Source organism: Corapipo altera, unplaced genomic scaffold, assembly GCF_003945725.1.
Source record: "Corapipo altera isolate COAL_440 unplaced genomic scaffold, ASM394572v1 107b, whole genome shotgun sequence".
In the NCBI taxonomy this organism is placed as follows: Eukaryota; Metazoa; Chordata; class Aves; order Passeriformes; family Pipridae; genus Corapipo; species Corapipo altera.
Window position 1 is genome coordinate 1,579,387 of NW_020884951.1, and position 19,885 is coordinate 1,599,271.

The 19,885-nt window shown below is 59.8% G+C and overlaps 2 protein-coding genes across 5 annotated transcripts in view; one reads left to right on the forward strand and one right to left on the reverse strand.

Moving 5' to 3' along the window:
- Positions 1 to 444: 444 nt before the first annotated feature.
- Positions 445 to 16,923, reverse strand: ARR3 (arrestin 3). 4 transcript variants are annotated; one of them, XM_027663123.1, is made up of 17 exons: positions 8,536 to 8,633; positions 6,918 to 6,962; positions 6,428 to 6,458; positions 6,060 to 6,120; positions 5,655 to 5,699; positions 5,149 to 5,348; positions 4,979 to 5,038; positions 4,680 to 4,747; positions 4,256 to 4,391; positions 4,086 to 4,170; positions 3,888 to 3,960; positions 3,244 to 3,381; positions 2,699 to 2,782; positions 2,397 to 2,420; positions 2,266 to 2,318; positions 1,852 to 1,861; positions 722 to 900 (listed from the first exon to the last, which is right to left on the reverse strand). In XM_027663123.1, exons 2-17 carry the CDS (start codon positions 6,932 to 6,934, stop codon positions 804 to 806), a joined length of 1,182 nt encoding a protein of 393 aa, XP_027518924.1. In that variant the 5' UTR covers positions 6,935 to 6,962; positions 8,536 to 8,633; the 3' UTR covers positions 722 to 803. The 4 variants fall into 4 exon arrangements, with proteins under 4 accessions (XP_027518922.1, XP_027518921.1, XP_027518923.1 ...); XM_027663121.1 differs by lacking the exons at positions 1,852 to 1,861; positions 8,536 to 8,633 and adding an exon at positions 16,852 to 16,923 and having other exon boundaries at positions 445 to 900; XM_027663120.1 differs by lacking the exon at positions 1,852 to 1,861 and having other exon boundaries at positions 445 to 900.
- Positions 12,701 to 19,885, forward strand: part of LOC113956484 (phosphatidylinositol 3,4,5-trisphosphate 5-phosphatase 2-like) — an 8,206-nt gene continuing 1,021 nt past the window's right edge. Inside the window, exons 1-22 of the mRNA XM_027663134.1 lie at positions 12,701 to 12,837; positions 13,906 to 13,969; positions 14,520 to 14,658; positions 14,742 to 14,874; positions 14,960 to 15,100; positions 15,250 to 15,337; positions 15,474 to 15,560; positions 15,784 to 15,891; positions 15,982 to 16,087; positions 16,277 to 16,383; positions 16,559 to 16,661; positions 17,068 to 17,264; positions 17,548 to 17,665; positions 17,770 to 17,866; positions 18,035 to 18,173; positions 18,256 to 18,355; positions 18,634 to 18,722; positions 18,950 to 19,031; positions 19,133 to 19,222; positions 19,305 to 19,421; positions 19,505 to 19,593; positions 19,762 to 19,849. Coding sequence (XP_027518935.1) covers positions 12,701 to 12,837; positions 13,906 to 13,969; positions 14,520 to 14,658; positions 14,742 to 14,874; positions 14,960 to 15,100; positions 15,250 to 15,337; positions 15,474 to 15,560; positions 15,784 to 15,891; positions 15,982 to 16,087; positions 16,277 to 16,383; positions 16,559 to 16,661; positions 17,068 to 17,264; positions 17,548 to 17,665; positions 17,770 to 17,866; positions 18,035 to 18,173; positions 18,256 to 18,355; positions 18,634 to 18,722; positions 18,950 to 19,031; positions 19,133 to 19,222; positions 19,305 to 19,421; positions 19,505 to 19,593; positions 19,762 to 19,849 — 2,419 coding nt within the window. The remainder of the gene's footprint in view (positions 12,838 to 13,905; positions 13,970 to 14,519; positions 14,659 to 14,741; positions 14,875 to 14,959; positions 15,101 to 15,249; positions 15,338 to 15,473; positions 15,561 to 15,783; positions 15,892 to 15,981; positions 16,088 to 16,276; positions 16,384 to 16,558; positions 16,662 to 17,067; positions 17,265 to 17,547; positions 17,666 to 17,769; positions 17,867 to 18,034; positions 18,174 to 18,255; positions 18,356 to 18,633; positions 18,723 to 18,949; positions 19,032 to 19,132; positions 19,223 to 19,304; positions 19,422 to 19,504; positions 19,594 to 19,761; positions 19,850 to 19,885) is intronic.

The window sequence follows — 19,885 nt, forward strand, 5'->3', positions numbered from 1 at the left end:
ACAAGGATAGGCCTGGCTCTACTGGGGATGGGTGTACCGGGATAGACCTGGCTCTGCTGGGGATGGACCCAGCTTTACTGGGATGGGCCCAGCTGTACCAGGGGTGGTTGTACTGGAGGGAGTCCAGCTGTACTGGGAATGGGCCTGGCTGTACCAGGGGAAGGCCCGGCTTTAGCGAGGATGGGCCAGGATTGTACTGGGGATGGGCCTGGCTGTACTGGGGAGGGCACCCAGGCTGTACTGGGATGATCTCAGCTGTACCACAGATGCACCTGGGCTGTACCAGAGATGGGCCTGCCTTGTACCTGCTGTACTGGGGACCTGGACAGGAACAGGTCCCCTGGGTCCTGCAGTGCCTCACCCCCCCACAGCCCCTGCCCCAAAGGCTCAGAGCCCCCCCCAGCCCTGGGTGGCCCCCACGCCCCCGCAGCACAACACGGAGCCTGCACCGGGCACCGGGCGGGTTTATTGAGATCAGTGTCACAGAGCTGGGCACAGCTGGGCAGGTGACAGATGTGTGGGTGACATGCTCGGCCGGGGCCACCACACCCACCCTGTCCCTGTCCCCTCGCTGGCACCATGGGAACAGGGAGCACTGGGGGGCTTTCCAGCATGGCAGCACCGGGATGAGGTGCAGCAGCTCCTGCCACCACTACCAGGGCTTGGAGGGGGTGCCAGGAGCCCGGGGAGGGGGGCACCTATGGGGACTGTGAGGGGCTGAGGGGCTGCACCGTGTGGGCACAGCAGGGAACGCTACGGGCAGCTACATCCCAAACCAGGGACGGCCGTGTGGGACCAGCAGCTTAACCCTCCTTCTCGGCTTCCTCCTTCTCATCTTCATCGTCCTTCTCTCCCTTGAGCTTCTGGCGAGCAAATTCCTCGATGACAATGTCCTCCTCACTGGAAGGCAGAGCAGAGCACGGTGAGAACACAGGATGCACCAGAGTGAGGAGGGGAAATCCCTGCTGGCCCCCAGGCCCTGCTCCTACACGGTGGTCACCCTGGCCTCATCACCCCACAGGGAACACTCAGGTCACTGTGAGCCTGAGCCCAGCACACAAACCCAGGCCCCATCACTGGCTCCACTGTGAGCCTGTGTGGCCCAAGGAGCTGGGCCTGCAACTTCTGGTGTTTTTCAAGGCAACATTTTGCATTGTCAAGGAAAAAAAAAGGGAAGGAAAATAAATGAAAGTGGCGACAAAGAGCTGAGCTACTTCCTTGAGAAAGGCAAATGGCAGGTGACAGTGAGGGAGAGCCACAAAGTGAAAAGTGGGGGAGGAAAACAGAAAAAAAGGGTCAGCAAAAGTGATTCCAAAAGCTTGGGAATGTGAAATGACTTGGCAAATCCTACAGGAAGCCGTGGTGGGGACAGGCCAAGAGGTTTGCTCCACTGGAAGTTTAAATATCCTTGCTGAGCTGGTAAAGGGACAGTGTTAAAGAGGTTGGTGTGACAGCCTGCAGTTGGACCCTGGGTTTCCAGGCCTCAAATCCTAGTATTCGTTTCCCATTGCAGGGTGTAACCAGACACAAAACCTTTGGGGTTTTACAAGCCAGGGCTGTGGCTGCCAGGAATGGGTTTGGCATGCTGTGGCTTCCCAGAGGGAAGCAGCCTCTGCTGTGGCTTCAGCTGGAACGAGATGATGTGGTGGGAGGACAAGAGGTCTCTGGTGCTAGGGAGCATTTAGGGGCACAGGGATGTGACTTCCAGCAGTTGAGGGACCTCACTGTGGGGATCAAGGCCATGGGGACACTATGTCCAGCAGTGGCACTTGTGGCTGGAAGAGCATTGCCAGCTGCTTCTGACAGGGACAGATCTGTGTGGTTGCTGTGTTAGAGGGAACATCTCTTTACCTTATCTTAGCTGTAGTCCAGTGATAAGCACAGCACAGGGAGAAAGGATGGGGAGAGAGAGATGTGCAGGTTAGTACAGAAAAGACATCCCAGCTAACAGCTCTCCTTAATGCCTGGGTGTTTTTGTGGAAAGAGGGACACTGGAAAGGGTGCTTTGGGGAGAACTGCTCCCACACCACTCCGTGAAAGAGGGTGAGTGCAGCCCAGCTGGACAGCTGTGCCCATCCCACAGGAGAACTGCTCCCACCCTGCTCCAGGACACAGGGTGGGTGCAGCCCAGCTGTGCCCCCCCCCAGCCAGGGCAGAGCAGGGCCCTTTGCACAGGTTGTATCAGGGTTGCTTTCACTGGTTCCCCTCTGAACCAGAGCTGCCCCTTCCTCCCCATGCTTTGGCAGCATCCCACACTCTACTTACACTCGTCAGGCTTGGGGTGCATGAGGATGACGGGCATCTCGACACCGACATCGCTGGAAGGAAAAGCACCTCTGTCAATGATCCCACCCAGAACCACACTGTGCCCGGCCCCACAGGCAGCTCCGCCTTACCTGGAAGTGAGATCCCCCAGGATCCTGTGGCAGCAGGAGAGAAGGCACAGAAATCAGCCAAGGCAGAGGAGGGGAGGTGTTAGACTTTGTTTTATAATAGGGTAGAAGGTGATTGATAGTAGGGGTGATGGGGCCAGAGGGGTAGGAGTCAGAGAGCAGCCCACTGCCCCACAGAGCAGGGGAGCAGGGCAGGGGTGAGGGGGCCCATGGTCTGAGTCCCCTCTCCATCTCCCTGAAGACGCAAGATCCCCCAGCACAGCCCGAGGGGACAGTCCCTGATCCCCATGCCCACGGAGCCTTACCCTCCTCGGGACACCATCAGGTTGACCTTCACTTTGTAGGACACCAGGATGCCCAGCACCTCCTTGTCCATGCCGGCTCTCAGGCTAGGAGGAAGGCAGAGAGAAGCAGTGAGGGGGCAGTGCTGCCCACAGGTCCCATCCACACCCCCCATGACAGCTCCCAGGGCTGTATCCGTGTCCCCTCTATGTGTGGGATTTAGCAGGAAAGGACAACAGGAAAAGAGAGGGGAGGGCAGAGCACTTGGCTGAAGCCACAGTGCAGTTTCTGGAAGCTCCTTGAACTGCCCGAGCTGGGGTTTAGTTCCAAGACAAGATCCAGCTCTGCAGAGAGATCCAGCATCTTTGGACAGTGTTGGGACTGGAAAGCTGCATCTCTCCTACAGGATGGAGAGGTGGGTCTGTGTCACAAAATCCCTAAGTTTTCCAGCCGGGCAGGGTGGGCTCAGGCACAGGAGGTGTGGGAGACCCTCAGAGGGACCCCAGAGCACCCTGAGCAGTGGGAAGCTGTAAGAGTGGGGAGCAGGGGGACCCCACCCAGCTCTCACATGGTGGTGGAGGCCAAGTTGGTGTCCTCGTGCTTGAGCTTCCCATCGAGAGCGAGGCCTCGCTTCTGGCGGTTGGCCGAGAGCAGGGGGGTCACGGAGTACGTTTTGGAGAAGGTGGAGTTGGCTGCCACAGTCTCACTGGAAAGAGTGGGAGAGGAGGGCTCAGAGCCAGCACCAGGCTGGTGAGTGTTCAGTGTCACCTCAGTCACCTGTGCAGAGCCAGCCCTCCCACCCTCCCCACGCAGCTGCCAGGGCCTGTTTCCTCCTTTCATTCCCCCCCACAACCACTTCTTTTTTTTCTCCCCCCAGCCTTTGCTCCGTCCCTCCTCGTTCTCAGGGGTGCAGAGGCTGTGGCTGCCCTCAGAGATGCAAAGTGAGGAGAGGAAGAAGCCAGGGGGCAGCTGTGCACCTTCCCCAGGGACCTTCCTGGCTGCCACCAGCTTGTGCTGGGGCCACAGGGGCCACGGTGTTCCCTCTCCTCTGCTTCCTCCGCACCTGCTCTTCTAACCCTGATATTTTTGCTGCTTGGTGTAAAACTGTCTCCCACACCCCTTCTCCCCCTCCCTCTCCCATCCTCCTCCTCCTTCTTTCTCTTCCTCCCTCTGGCTGAGATGCCACATCACCTCCAGCCCCTTTTTCCTTACTTTATCTCCTCGGTGCACACAGTCTTTGTGTATTTATCCAGGGAATAGAGGACCACATCTGTGATCTGATCCACTGAGGGGACACAAGAGAGAGTCATGTTGGTGGCGTGGTAGAGGCACAGACACACCGTTCCCGTCTCTGACAGGGAGACCGGGATGTGGTGGGTGCCAGGATGTGCCCCTTGTGCCCCCTCTCACCCGAGATCTTAATTTTCTTCACCATCTTGTTGGTGGTGTTGTTGATGTTGACGGTCACGTTGATGGGCTCTCCATGGTAGTAGATCTGCAGCGGGAAGAGGTTTGGTTACATGGTTACCCTGCTCCCCATTCCCGGGGTGGCAAGAAGCAAGGGAGAGCTCCCTACTGACCTCCTTATCCAGGGAAGCCTCGAGGTGCAGAGGCTTGTCTGACATCATGAACTGCCGGGTGGTCTCCGCCTTCGGGGCCGGCCCCGTCTGCGTCGGGGCGAACTGCACCTTGCGGATGATGAGGCGCGCGGAGTTCCTGCGGGATGGGAGGGCTCACCCCCAGTGTCCCACCAGGGGCACGTCCACACCACCTTCCAGGGGTCACAGTGACAGTCACAGTGTCTCCAGCCAAAGGGTGCACATTGCAACCTGCTCTTAGGACGTGACATGGGACCACTGCCCCTATTTCGGGCAGAATACCCCACCCAAACATGGCACAAGCTGACAGCAGGCCCTTGGCTTGACCTCTACGCTGGTCACCCCAAAAAGATCCTGTGGTTCAGTTTTAGGGCCGTGGGGCAGAAAAGGCATCCCTTGAAAATACCTTTTGTGAATTTTCTCCTCCAGGTTTTCAGCACAAAATCCCTTCACCTCGAAGTCCACACCGCAGGCCTGGGGGAACACGTGTGGTCACTGAGCAGGAAGGGCTTGGTGCTGCCTGAGGTTTAGGTTCCTTCCCCTGGAGATTCTGGTGCTGACTCCAGCCATCCTTCCTCCCCACCCCTCACCCCATGGGCCATGTCCCCATGAAAGAGAAACAACTCTCATTTTTAGCACCTCACAATTTAACCCCCTGCCAGAGAGGAGAGGTCCAGGGGACACGGGTTGAGGACAGCAGCTCACCTTTCCCTCATCATCTGGCCCAGGCTGGAGGCTGATGGAGCAGGGCAGGTTGGTGGCAATCTGGGTAGAACAGGGAAAGAGAGAAGAAAGGAAATAAAGAGCATGCCCAGAGATAAATCCCAGTGCACCCCATGGGGGAGCATGGCCAGGAAGGGCTGAGCAGCCCCTACCTCGAAGGTGAAGGGGTAGGCATTCTCCCCGAGCTTCTTCAGAAGCTTGTCCTGCATGGGTGTGAGGGTTTTGGGGGCCTGGTCCGGCACGGGTGGGAAGATCTGGACGGTCTGGACCCAGATGTCCTTCCTGAAGGTCAACCCGATCACGTCCAGGTCATCGCGGCCGTAGCGGAAGGCGCAGGTCAGGGTCACGTACACTGAGAGGGGTCAGGGAAGGGTGGGATGGAGGGGAGGCACGGCAGGGAGGGGGTGGGTAGGCAGGAAAGAAAGAAAACCTATGTTAATAAGCCTTCAGCAGAAACATGTCTGTTACCAGGAGCTGGGCCTCAGGCACTAAATATAAAACCAACAGGGTTCCTCCTGCCTTTGTGCTGCTGTGGCCCTGCTGTCCAACGAGCTGTAAACACACTGCAGCTCTAACCTGAGCACAGCCCCAGGTCACCAGTGAGCTTTGAACAGGTTTCCACCCCTCCCCTCATTCCCTGTGGTTTCTGTATCAATACCTTTCCTGTCCTTCAGGTACTCTGGGTCGATCAGGCAGACACCATCTGCAAACAAGCAGAGAAGGAACAGTGAGCTCACCCACATGGGAAGATTCTTCCTAAAACACAGCTTTTTAAACTCAAATAATCCACTTTTCAGCTGGAAGGTGACCAAGGGAAGCTGCTGGTCAGGAGACGGTGATGTCTCCTCCAGCATCTCCCCCAGCAGCATGGCTGGATTGTTTCACAAAGGGACTTTGTCCCTTTCCCCACCATTTTTCTTAAAGGTATTTGCAGGAAAACAGGATGTTTGCTCCTTCTGCTCCAGTGGAAAGCAGAGATAAGCAGACATCTGCATGGAGACCAGTGTTCCCGGCCTCTCCCTGCCTGTGCTTCCACCTGCGTGGTGGGCACAGACCTACTCACCTACAGATTCCACTGAGTCCACATTATCCACAAAGTCTCTCTTCCCCAGGTAGATGGAAAGCTGGAGGGAAAGGAGGAATCAGGTTAGTATTTGCCATGGGCCCAAATTTTGTAGCCCTGAGTTGTGTCGTGGGGTCAATACCGTGTTGGACCAGACATTGCAGTTAAGGGGTCACATCAGGGTATTTTTTAATTTCTATTTTGAAAAATGAGTCCTGCAGTGGCATCGTGGCAGGTCTGGCAGGAATCAGTCTGATCTCAAAGGGAAGGGAGCCCCAGCCTGGGTCCTAGGGACAGATTCTCCCTGGAGAATCCCAGGACAGGCTGCCCCTGGGCTGACCACGCCTGGGGACAGGCCATGGACTCACCTTGGTGTTGGGGCTGGTCTTCTTGAACACCCTGTGGAGAAAACAGAGAGAGATATTTGGGAATGCCCTGGACAAGGCTGGGTGGGGCACAGGTATCCCAGGGCAGGGAAATGGGGGGTTCCCTGCAAATGTGCTGCACCACCAAGAGCTACCCCAGAGCCTGCTTGGGGTGTCCTGTCCTCCAGGAATTCGGTGTCCTATGAATTCAGAGCCAAACCCCCATCCAGGGGATGTTGTGCTCCTGAGCTCAGGGTGACCATGGAGGAGGGGGTGGATTTGCTGTGTCTTAAGGGTAAGTGAGAAGACCCAACAGGAATTAAAAAGAGAAGGGGCTTTCCTGGCTCCATGATGGCCCCTGCTGTGATTTCACATTCCAGCCCATGGGAGCAGTGCGTGGGGAGAGCAGGGGGACTCTTTCTCCCTTTGCTGCTGCCCTGCAGGGCCCTGCTCCATCCCAGTTATAAATAAATAAATAAATAAAGACACTTACTTTGCTCCTTGTGCCATTTTCAGTCAGCGGCTGCACAGGTGGGATCTGTGGGGAGAGATGAGGAGAGGTCTTGGGTGAGGAGGTGGGGAAGGGGCATCCCCCAGCCATTGCCTCCAGCAGGACACATCCCCCACACCCCAACAAACTGCAGAGCCCTCAGGACATGGCACTGCTGACCCTGTCCCCTTTGCAGAGCTCAGGAGCTCCAGGTTCAGCGGGGGCTGCCCAGCTTTGGGGTGGCACAAGGGAGCAGCAGGGCCAAGCCAGCCCCTTGTCCCTGGCCAAAAAGGTGGTGGAGAGGAGGTGAGAGAGAAAAAGGGAGAGTGGTGTCCCAGAAAGCAAAGTGAAAGAGAGTAGGCTTATATTAGATTTAGGAAAATATTCTCTACTGGGAGAGTGGTGAGGCACTGGAACAAATTGCTGAGAGAAGCTGTGGCTGCCCCATCCCTGGAAGTGTCAAAGGCCAGGTTGGATGGGGTTTGGAGGAACGTGGGCTAGTGGAAGGTGTCCCTGCCCATGGCAGGGGGTGGAGTTAGAAGGTCTTTAAGGTCCCTTCCAACCCAAAGCATTCCTCTAAAATAGGAAGCACAGGGGTTACTCCCAGTGGAGCAGGTTCAAGGCTGGGAAAGGCAAGCAAATGAACAAAAGGTCTTACAGAGTTTTAACTCTATGAATTTTTCCTGTCTGCAGAAATTGGCTACCATGGCTTAACAGTAGGAAAGGGCTCGTTTTGTCCTGTCACTCACGGGAAAAGGAGGAAACCACAGGGAGAGAGGTCAAGGGAAGCTTAATTGCCCTGTGGAAAGAGGGGTCTCGAGGCACAAGGTCCCTCTGTCCCCATCCCTTCATGCTGGGAGTGTGGCAGGGGCTGCCCAGACCTGCCCAGCTGCTCCCTGTGTCCTGCTCTCTCCTGCCTGGTGTCCACGATGAATCCGTAAATATCACATGGATCACCAGCCAATTCACCAGGATAATGGATGGGATGAGCTCAGCTTCTTAAAGTTAGGCAGCTCTGACATGAGCAGAGCTTAATCCCTGGCAGGATGCTAAGTCCCAGGGGCACGTGGACAGAGTTGCCCCTGTAAATAAGCACAGGGACGCTGGTGAGAGAGAAGGCATTGATATGGTGAGAGGAGATGATCTTCTTTGCCACGGGAAGACAAAGAAGTAGTCCCAAGCTCAGGATCTTTGATACCCCTGGGTGCTGTGGGATGTCAAGCTCAGGAATCCTCACCTGCGGGGTTTCTTGGGCAGCAGCAGGAGAAGGTGGGAAGGGAGCGGGAGCAGAGAGCTCAAACCTCTCCAGACCCCGGGAATTGGGGATGAGGCAATGAAAGGTGGAGGAGAGCTGAGCTCCTCCTCTGCACCTCCCAGGCCCTAGAGAAGGGATTCAAACCCCTCCTAGTTAGGCTAAGCTCTTGCACACCGCTACCCCACCCCTCCACCCGTGCCCTCTGGCTTGGCCATGCTGAAATCCTTTTCATTTTTCCCAATTCAGCCCCAAACCACCCTCCTTCCAGCCACAGACCAGCACCAATGTCCCTGCCCTGAGTGTTTTCCAAAACTCAGAACCCTGAAGCACTGGCAGGGCCCGGGCAGCAGAGTAGGCAGCACTCACCTGGCAGGTGGATGGGCAGACAGACACTCTCTTCTTCCTCTGCCGGCACGTCCCAGTGCCACCCAGTCACTACGGGCTGCTCCCAGTCCTGCAGCTTCTTATATCCCCCCTGGCTGTCCCTCCCCTGGCATCTGATCTCGCCCACTCAGCCTTGGCTGGGGATGCAGGGGGTGTGTGTCTGTGTGTGAGTGTGGGAGAGGTACTTTCGGGAAGAATCCTATTAGTTGATTAACTGGGGAGACGCTTCGCGAGTAAGAGTGGGCTAAAAATACCTCTGCTGCTGGAGCCCTGGGAAAGCAGCTTAGGGGGATTGGCAAAGGGCTTAGGAGCAAGGTGATGGTAATTGAGGTGGAAGCTCTGCTCCTGGTGAGAAGGGGTGCAGGTTCCCACAGGGGCTCTCTACAGCTGCTCCCATGGCAAGTGGAGCTGGGCCAGCCCTGGGTATGAAGGTGGATGGAGATGGCAGAGGGGAGTGAGGGACCTTCCCAGTGTTCTCCCTCCCTTACAGACTTTCCTGGCTGGATAACAGATGGATGGAGGCACAAACAGCTTCCTACATGACCAATATGCCCATGAGGTTGGTCACCTAGAGGTGACCTGCCATGGTCCGAGGCACATGGGACACCCTTGCCATGGGGTACAAGATTTTGGGGTGAAGGCCTTGGCAGGATTCCCCCTCCCTGAATCACCAGGGAAGGACCAGCCAACCCTGGGTGTTGCAACACAGACCTACCACTTGTCCACCAGCGTGACCTGCTCAGCCCTGGTCATTTCATAACACCACAGGCTGGCCTTGCCTGACCCAATTAACACATCATTAATTCAAGGTTTGCAAAGCATAGAGTGGCTCTGCCTTACAGCTGCCGGGAGAGCAGCACTCCCACAGCCAGCCTGCAGTGTGGGATCCCCTTCCCATGGGGATGGCTGCAGGATGTTGCCCCGGGCTGGCTCTTGGGATGGGCCACAGATCCCAAAGATGGCCTAGGGCAGCTGCAAACTCCTCCAGTAAGGCCCCACCCATCCTCCTCTCCTCCAGCATCCCTCAAGCCCTTCCTTGCTCACCCATATGCTTTGCTTTAGGGGTGCACTTGGTTCTGGCTCAGCCTCCAGAGCTAAGCACTGAGGTCAGGATGTTCCTGCTCACTGCTGTACCTCCACCCCAGAGCTGCCAGCAACCTCCTCCCAGCAGCCTGGATCAGCTCAACAACCTTCATCACCTGGGTACCAACTCCTCCCTAACACAGCCCACCTGTGCCCCGAGCCCTTTGGGCCACCAGCAGCCACTAGGAGCCACCAGGAGCCACCATGGCATGGCAGCCCTGCTGCCAAGGCTTTATCTGCCAGCACACGTTCCCTGGGGCCGGGACTTGTGATCTCTAATTGCACACAGGAGAGCTGCTTAAGGTGCAGATTAACAGGCACTATTTCTGCCACAGTCAGGGGGACACATGAACTGTGACCTTCACGCTACAGGGTGAAAGAGGAGGAGGAGGAGGAGGCAGCCCCACCTGGACACCCGCTGCCGAGCCATGGCCTGGGGCACCTAATCCTGAACTCTGTGTTTGTGGCTCCCTGTTACACTCCCAGGAAGGGCCCTGTGCCCAATGCTGCTCTCCTGCGGCTGTAGGGTCTGTCCAGCATGGCAAGGGTGGACAGCAGAGTTCATTGTGGATGGCTTCAGCTCACCTTAGTCCCAAATGCATGGATTCAGCCTTCCCCAAGTTGGGAGACAGATACTTCCCCTCCCCAAAACAGCGGAGAGGTGGACAGAGACCACACCCCTTCCCACACTTGCTCCGAGCTCCAAACCAAGTGCCAGGGAAGGAAGCAGTGTTATAAATAATAGAAAAATGAGAGAGGCCTTCTTCCTTTTGCATATGTAATAAATGGCCAAATGTTCCTCTCATCTGCCTCATCCCACCATCCCTGTAGGTCCATGCGGTGCATGAGGCACAGCTCAGCCACTTCCAAAGGGGCATGACACCAGGGACATGGGGCTGGTGAAGCATGCAGGGGCCCAGCTTCCCTGTCTCCCAATGGATGGTGTCCTGGAATGTCCTGCCCCACCAGAGAAGGCCCCTGTGTCCGTAGGGTCTGACCTCTGAAGGGAGCCTGGGTGCAGCCAGAGCCTCCCAGAAATCTGGCACCACTGATCCCACATTGCCTTCCCAGCTACACCTGTGCCCAGGTGCTGGCAGAGCTCCCCGGGTACCGGGGCCTCTGGCACTGTGCACGGCAGCCACCTTACATAAACACTCACAGCAGGCACTGCTGATTTCCCAAAGCCCCTCAGAGCTCCAGGGCTTCCTCCCCTGATCCGGATTAGGAGGCGTGGATGGCATTAGTCGAAGACAGGCATCTCCGCGGCCGCGGGAATTACTGACGCGCTGTTAAGTAACTGGAGGGAGCAGCGCCGGTGGGATGGGGCCTCTGGCAGGATGAGGGTGTCCAGCAGGATGGGGGGCTCCAGCCGCTGTCCCTGCACAAACCACCACCACTGTGTGCCCCAAAGGCAGGTGCTGGCGAGAGATGCACCCGCCACCACATGACCCAGAGCCGCCAGCCCTAAGTCAAGAGGCTGGCCCGACTTCTTGGTGTCCCGGCCACAGGTTCCTCTCGAGGCTGGGAATCCAGGAGGAAGCCTCACAGGGGCTTTTGGCACATCTGCACTGGTGGCTGGGGCAGGAGGTGGTGGGCGACAGTCCCTTTGCATTGGCTTGTGGCTGCAGGGATCAGTTTGGGATGCTGAGGGTGGCGGACGGCCAGGAGAGTGGCTTGGCACAGCGCTCTATCCTCATCCTTATCCTCCTCCAGCAGGAACCTGCTGCCCCCTCTCCCCCCCAGCAGTCGTGGTGCTGCCAGGCACTTGGGCAGCAGACGGTGGCTGCTGCTCATCTGTAATTAATTGGTGCTAATCAGCCTGTGCAGTTCAATCCGCCGCACGTGTGGCCGCTTCCTCCTGGCCACGAGGAACAAAACTCCGGGGCTGCACCAGGAGCTGTGGGGAGCCCCAGTGCTGTCTGCAGCCATGTCCCACTGGCAAAATCCTCTCCTTCCTGGCCCCTTCCTGGAAGTCCCAGAATCCCAATTCCCTTCTGCCTGCAGACAAGGCAGGTGGAGTGACATGAGTGTCATCGTGGGCACCTGGTGCCTGCAGCAGCTCCATCTCCACACAGTGAGCATCTCAGTCCCTGCCCACATGCTCACATACCCACCACCCCAAACACATTTCAGGGGCCTCCTGCTGTCCTAAGCCATTGGCAGTCCTTTCTCCCAAGGTCCTGCCTGAGGGATGTGGCTCTGCCCCATCCATCATCCCTGAGGAGAAAGCACAGCAGGAGCGGGCTGGAGGCACTCCAGGAGTGGCCCTGCTGCCCCTGCCATGCTCAGCCTGCAGGGCTGTGGCTTCCTATGGTAGCTGAGCTGAAGCAGGAGGAGGGGCGAGGAGGAGGAAGAGAAGGAGGAAGAGAGCAGTCACAGAGTGAGAGGCACAGGGCACCAAGTGGGTGGGCCCGGTCAGTGGGACTGGGGGCATCAGTGTGGGCATTGGCTCCATGATGCTGCCCCAGTGGGCAGCGTGATGGCCAGGGAGCTGCTGTGACCCACCGGAGGGAGCCCAGAGAGTCCAGTGCAGCATCACGGCTCTGCTGCTGCTTGGCTGCACCTGAAAAGCTCAGCTCACTGCCCACAGCACCCTACAGGAACCCCAGGAGTCCCCGCGGCATCTGAGAGGGACGGTGAGTGTGGGGGGTGGCATCAGACCCCTGTGTGCCCCCGGGGCACCAGCATGGCCTGTCTTCACCATGCATCGGGGCAGGATGGTGGCCCCAGGCTGCTCCCCCCATGGGACTGATCCTCCCACTGACCTGCCCCTGTGCTCCCTGCAGGCTGGAGCCTCTGCCATGAGGATTATTCAGACTCCCAGCCTCCACCAGCTGCTGCCCTGGTCCTGCTCCTGCCACGCTGCCTGGCCATGGGGCACCCTGTCCCTGTGAGCTTCCCCTCAGGGGCTGCCCCTCACCTGCTGGGACCTGCAGGCAGCACCGTGCTTGGGGACCGAGGGACCCCCACAGCATCCCCTTCACCGGCCCCTGTGGGCCAGCGCATGGCCAGCAGGCACTGTTGAGCTGGTTGTGGGGCCAGGACAGGGACAGGGCACAGCAGGATGGCAGCAGCCAGCTGGTACCACCGGGACATCAGCAGGGTGGAGGCCGAGGAGCTGCTGGCCAGGGCCGGACGGGACGGCTCCTTCCTCGTGCGGGACAGCGAGTCGGTCACGGGGGCATATGCCCTCTGCCTCCTGTGAGTCCCTGCTCCTGGCTTCTCTCCTGCCCCTCGCCAGCATCCCTGTCCCTCTCCCTGCTCCAGGCACTGCCAAACCCCCAGTGGGATGAGCGGGGTGCCAGCTCCCTGGCACTGAGGTTTTTGAGTGATCCCCAGGTCAGACCACTGGAGAACCTCTGTGTCCTTGGGAGTGAGCCCTGCCCAGCACTGTGGCTGCTGAAGGGAGAACCCAAAATCCAAGGCAGGCTGAGCCGTTTTGGGCAGCCCACTGGCCTGGCCACACTCATGGGAGCAGGAGAGGCTGACACACACCTCCCTCCCTCTGCAAAAGCAAATGTCCCCTCTCCCTTCACCCACCAACATGGCCACATCCGGACCACGATGCCCACTGTGAGCAACTCCAGTGCTGGGACTTTGGGATGCATCCCCAACACGAGGCCTCTTGCCATCCCTGAACCTGGAATCGGGGGTACAGCCCCTGAGAGCTGCCTGCTGGGGCTGTCTGCACCCTTCCTGCTGCCTGCACCCCTGCTGCTGCCTGCACCTTTCCTGCTCTGCACCCTTCCTGCCGATGAGCAACACATCTGTGTCGGCGGGTTTGGCAGGATGCCCCCCCTTCCTACACGGGCCTGGCCCTGTGTGTGGGACAAATTGCAAACACGTGGTGCTGAGGGACCTGGGGGGCTGCAGGACTCAAGTAAAGAGTCCAGGCTGGTGCCATGGGCAGGGATGTGCAGTGGCCTCAGGGCAAGAATGACCAGGCTGCCACAGCCATGGGGAGCAGAGCAACGTGCCCAAAGCCCTCAGTGCCACATGAAACCACGGGGCTGTGGGTGCCCCAGGGAATGCTGGTGGAGTCATGGCCATGACTGTGCTGTTTGGAGGCAGGGGGACACTGCATATCCTCCCTGCAAGGGGCACACACCCTGGGCTGAGGGTGAGGCTTTTATTTCCAGAAATGTGAGCCCGGTTCCTCCCTCTGCAGAAGGGACGGGCTGTTTGCCTCAGAGCTGGGCCCCCAACGCTGCCACATGCCTGCAGTGCCATGGGCAGTGCCATGGGGGACCCTCACCTGCTCTCTCCCAGGTTCCAGCGGCACGTCCACACCTATCGCATCCTCCCGGATGACGAGGGGCTGCTCTCAGTGCAGGTGGGTGTGTGGGGGTGCCCAGCAGTGGGTGCCCCCCAGGGTGTCCCCCCTGCCCTGGGTAGTGCCCCTGAGCTGGGCAGGGCAGGGGGTATGGGCAGGATGTAGCTGTGGAGGGCCCAGGGTGCTCCTCACTCTCCCCAGCCTCATGAGCCCCAGCCTGTGGTTTGTTTTCTGCATGAGCTGCAGGATGTAAGCACTTTGCAGCCACTCCTTCAGCTCAAAGATGCCTCCCCACAGCAAAACACTCTTCCCCTTCCTGTCACTGTCCCCTGCCCCAGCCTGGCCACACAGACCCCATTCCCATCATACCTGTCTCCAAGGTGTCTGTCCTGGCTGCTGGCTCAGCTTCACTTCCCCTCTGGTGTCACTTCAGGGTTTCTCCTGGTACCCAGCCCTCTGCAGCTGCCCTTTCTGTCCTCTAAAAAGAACATTCTGGAGGTCCATGTCTGCTGAACGAGGCAGATGTCTCCACGCTCCTAATGGGTCCTCACCCATGAGTCCCCTGGCAGAGGATGGGATGTGACACTGCTTCCCCTCCTCTGCCTCCCAGACCATCCAGGGCATCCAAGCCCAGTGTTTCCACACCCTCCCTGACCTGATCTGTGCCTACCAGCACCCCAACAACGGGCTGGTGACCCCCCTGCTCTACCCCGTGCACCGGGCACAGCGGGTGCCCGACAACGACTTGGGTGAGCTGAGGAGGGGGCGGGAGGGCTGTACCAGGTCGGGAGTGGGGAAAGGTCCCACTGAGCTGGCTGAACTCTGCCCACAGATGGGGAGGATGGCCGGGGCGGGGGGCATGCAGTGCCAGCCACAGTGGGCACGTGGCCCAGCGCTCCCGTGGCCGGCCAGACCCACATCCCGCAGCAGCTGCACCAGAGGCTGAAGGAGCAGGTCCACAGCAGGTAATGCACCCCTGCCCACCCCGGGCTGGCACTGGGGGTGGGATGGGCATGACCAGGGGGGTCGTTATGCCCACCCCTCTTGCAGCCCTGCCAGTGACTTCATGGGCTTCGTGGCTGAGTACCTGAACCACCACGTGCAGCTGGACCCACAGGCCCTGTGCCTCGGGCACCCGCAGCTGCAGCACCTCAGCACCGCCCTGGCCACAGCCTGCCAGCCACTGCACAGGTCAGTGGGTCAGGAGTGGCAGGACTGGAGCAGAGACACCCCCCGGGGTCACCCACCTTGTCCCCATCCCCCTATGGTGGCTGAGCCTTGCCATCAAGGCTCAGGAGATGCCCACACCGGCTCTGACCTGCTCCTCTCCTCCCCTGCAGTGAGATCGACTTCACTCTGGCGGGTCTGGAGACACTGGCCAGGGTGTTCGACCCCCCTGTGTCCCCTCGCAGCCCAGCCAGGGAGCAGGTGAGTCCCCCCACAGCCAGAGCTGCTTCCCCTGCCAGATCCCCCCACATCTTGGGGTGTAGCACAGACCCACCAGGAGGAATCCAACAGTCCAGTGCCACTGTGCTGCTCCAGAAATATCCATCCTTGTCCTCAGGGTCTCCTGACCAGCGATCCAGACCTTGAGCTGCTCCTCCACAAGATATCCACTGTCAACCATCTCCTCTCTTCGCTGGAGAAGAAGGTGCCTGTCCCCACACCACAGTGCCAGGCTGGGTGTAGAGGAAGGCACAGCCATGCCCCGGCCTGGGGGTTAATTCTGATCCAGCAAATCCCTCACCTAAATTAAACCCTCCAGCAGACCAAGCTGCTGGCAGTGGCACAGCCCTAGGGTGCCTGCCAGGGCAGGGTGCCCAGGGCTCCCAGTTAGCCCAGTGCCCCCAAAGCAGTGCCCATCTCTGCGGCAGGTGCTGAAGTCGCTGCAGGAGACGGTGTCAAGGCACAACCTGGCACTGCCCAGCGCAGTGGTGGGGCCCCCCCCGTCTGCCAAGCCCTTGGCTGTGCAGAGCTTCGAGGTGAGGGCAGGGGGCACAGCAGGGCCCTGGCGTCACTGCTGGGGCAGGGCAGGCCTGGGACAGACCCTGGAGCCACGTCCCCCTGTGCAGGTGAAGGCGGGCAAGTCTCAGCGCGTGGTGGACGTGGAGTCGGGCACGGTGGCCGTCACCAAGCGGGGCAGCGGGTCCCCGGAGGAGGTGATCCCACAGGACAAAAGTAAGTGGCTGCTGACCCCCTGTGGGCTGCCAACAGGACCCTTTGGGGCTGTAGGATTCCCTGGCACAGGCCTGATGCTGGGGTGATGGGCCACAGACCATGTCACACCTTGACCCCTGTCCCACGCTGCCTGCCACCCCCACGGTGGGAGGTGGGATCCACCACTGCCTCCCAACACCCGACATTCAGTCCTGCAGCTGATCAAGTACCAGAGTGTGCAGAGCAAGGTGAGGCTGGTGTGGGCCCGGGAGTCCCAGAAGAGCCTGGGCAGGGACTTCGTCTTCCCCAGTGCGAGGGTAAGTGATGCCTGCAGGTCCTGGGGCAACATGGAGCCATTGGGAAGCAGCAAATGAATGATCTCAGGGCTGAGACCACCCCTCCTACGCCTGGGGGTGACGTTCCCCCAATCCCAAGGTGCTGTGCCTCCCCTCTTCCCCTCTGAGACCCTAAAACACCCTCATCATCCCACAGAAGCGAGAGGCCTTTTGCCAGCTGCTGCAGCTGATGAAGATCCAGCACTCCAACCTGGATGAGCCTGAGCTCGTCTCAGTGTACATTGGGACATGGAACATGGGTAAGGGGCCAGGAGAAGGTCACATTGCCCTAGGAGGTTCTTCTGAGCTTGGGTGGGTTTTGGGAGGTGAGGGCTGCAGGGAGCCACCCCAGGAAGCCTCAGGTCAGAGCTGCTCCTTGGTGGGAGGAGGCTGGAGAAGACACCAACCTGGCTGCTTTTGGGTTTGCCTGTCCCATCGTGATCCACTCACCTGGTGGGTGTTGGCGAAACAGAGGAGCTGGGATACTGGGAGGGTTTTGGGCTGTAAATCCCAGCATCAGTCTGGGATGGACCTGGGTGAACCGTGGGGCTGGCACGATGCTTCCCACCCCGGCAGCTCCTGGGCATGCACAGGGTATGGGCTGCAGTGGAGCTCGAGGAGCCTGGCCCGTGTCCCCTCCCCGGTGACCCGTGTCCCTGTCCGCAGGCAGCACCCCACCCCCCCGCTCCCTGGCCTCCTGGCTGACCTCGAGGGGCCTGGGGCACACTCAGGATGAGACCACGGCCTGCATCCCCCATGACATCTACGTCATTGGCACCCAGGAGAACTCCCTGGGCGACCGCGAGTGGGTCGAGTTCCTGCGCGCCTCCCTCAAGACCCTCATGGCCATCGACTACCGAGTGGTAACGGCCTGGACACCCCAGCTTTGCCGGGAGGCACCTAATCCCAGCAGCCCAAAGCCATCCCCGGCAGGCTCAGGGGGCTGGTTACCAACAGCCATCACCCCGGGGCCTTCTCCCACCCCAAATGCAGCCCAGGGACCCTCCTGTGCCCCACGGGCTCCAGATGTGCCCTGCCCTGGAGTGAGGGATGGGCTGGCTGACCTACCTGCATCTCCATCCCCACCACACCCGGCCGTGGGGCAGCGTGGGGGGGCAGGCAGGCTCATCCCCTGCCCCTCCACAGGTGGCCCTGCAGTGCCTCTGGAGCATCAAGATCGTGGTGCTGGTGAAACCGGAGCACGAGCGGCGCATCAGCCACGTCCACACCTCCAGCGTGAAAACCGGGGTCGCCAACACGCTGGGTAGGGATGGCATGGAATGGGATGCCCAGAATGACGGGGCAGCCCAAGGGCCAGGACAGGACCTCTGGGCTCTCCCAGAGCTCAGTAGCAGCACATCCCTGCAGGAAACAAGGGAGCTGTGGGTGTCTCCTTCCTTTTCAACGGGACCTCCTTCGGCTTCGTCAACTGCCACCTGACCTCTGGCAGTGAGAAGACCCACAGGTGATGGAGGGGCTCAGAGGGATGGGGCTGCCCCAGGGCAGGTGGGTGTCTCAGGGGGCTGGAGGAGCACTGAGGAGCTGTCCCTGTCCCCACCCAGCAGGGGCAGGATGAGGATGAGGTGTCTCACACAGGGTGGCTCACATGGTGCTGCCGTTCCTCCCCCCCCAGGCGTAACCAGAACTACAGTGACATCCTGCACTCCCTGGTCCTGGGTGACAAACGTCTGGGGGGCTTTGACCTCACCCTGCGCTTCACCCACCTCTTCTGGTTTGGGGACCTCAACTACCGCCTGGACATGGGCATGGAGGTGGGACCCCACAGGGACCACACTGGGCTCAGCAGGGCGAGAGGAGCCCCTGGGGCTCACTAACCCTTCCCCCTTGACACAGGACATCCTTGCCCATGTCACCAAGAAGGAGTTTCAAGCCCTCTTGGCTGTGGACCAGCTCAACCTGGAGCGGGAGAAGAACAAGGTGTTCCTGCGATTCAGTGAGTGTGGGGACAAGGGCGCTGCTCCCCCCACTGGGACAGTGGCACCTGGGGTCCCCACAGCCCTCCCCCTGTGCCACCCCCAGCACTTGGGGGTCCCCTGTCCTGGCACAGCCCTGCACAAGGTGCCCAGAGCCTGGTGGACCTTGGTGTGCACTGTGCCAGGGGTGCCAGCTGTGTGAGCCTCAGATGTGGACCGTGACTCCCTACAGGGACAGTTGCTGTGGGGACAGGCAGGGACAATGGCCCCTGTGCCACCTCCATGTCTTTGTCCCCAGGTGAAGGTGACATCTCCTTCCCCCCCACGTACCGGTACGAGCGGGGCTCCCGGGACACCTACGTGTGGCAGAAGTTCAAGCACACGGGGGTGAGTTCCTGGAGTCTCCTTCCAAACAGGACATCTCTGGGAATGGTGACAGCAGGGTGCCAAGGGGCTGCATGGTGATCTCCTCCCCCACACCTCCACCATCCTGTTCCCTCCCCAGAGTGGGTCTGAGCAGGAGGGAACTCACTTTCTGGGGTGCTGGGAGGTCTTTCTGGCCTGTGGGAACCACACCCGAGGGGATCAGCACCACCTGCTTTCCCCACTTCTAGGTGAGGATCAACGTCCCCTCGTGGTGTGACCGCATCCTGTGGAAGTCACACCCGGAGACCCATGTGGTCTGTAACTCCTACGGTGAGTGAAAGCCCAGCAATGGGGGAGCTTGGGGTGGCCAGTGCTGCCCAGGACCCCAGGGCTTGGGGACTGTCACCCAGCTGTCCCCTGCCACCATCCAGGCTGCACCGATGACATCGTCACCAGCGACCACTCGCCCGTCTTTGCCACCTTCGAGGTGGGAGTGACATCGCAGTTTGTGCCCAAGGAAGGTAAGGGGTTGGGGTGTGCCACCCCTGTGCCCAGTTTGGGGTGGGCCCTGGCACACGCTGACCCACTGGTACCTGCCTGCAGCCCCTGGCTCCAGCCCCGAGGCGCTGGCCTGCATCGAGTGGGAGAGCCTCGAGGTGATCCTGAAAACCACCAGCCACAGCAAGTGCTACATCGAGTTCCACTCATACTGCCTGGAGGGTGAGGGGGTGCCTGGGGTGCTGGGGGTGCATCAAGGGGGTGATCTGCCCCTGCTGGAGCTGTGCCCCCACTGTCGCTCACAGAGATGCAGCGGAGTGGGGAGAACACCTTCCAGAACTGTGACATCCCTGGATTCCTCAAGTTGGGCTGGTCCGCAAAGCACTTACCTGTGGTACACAGCCCTGGAGCATCCTCCCCCCTCCTCTTCCCCATCCCTCCCTCTGAATCCGAACCCTGAGCCTCAAGGGGTGCTGGGGGCTGTCACCACCCCCAGGGCAGAGCCTCCCTGTGCCCCCCTACCCCGCAGCAGCCCCCAGAGCTCCCCTCTCTCCACATGCAGCTGAACCCCATCCTGCCAGACCTGGAGTACCTGGGGGACCAGCACCTGCTCCTCAGCATCAAGGGCGTGGAGAGCTGCGAGTCCTACGGTAGGTGCAGGATGGTGACATGAGGACACCGTGGTG

What these genes read in the sequence shown, in the direction of transcription:
- ARR3 (XM_027663121.1), bottom strand. An exon ending in GGACTCAGTGGAATCTGTAG is followed by an intron (nt 5,700 to 6,059) that starts GTGAGTAGGTCT and finishes GCTTGTTTGCAG; the next exon opens with ATGGTGTCTGCCTGATCGAC. An exon ending in AACTTGGCCTCCACCACCAT is followed by an intron (nt 2,783 to 3,243) that starts GTGAGAGCTGGG and finishes CCTTCCTCCTAG; the next exon opens with CCTGAGAGCCGGCATGGACA.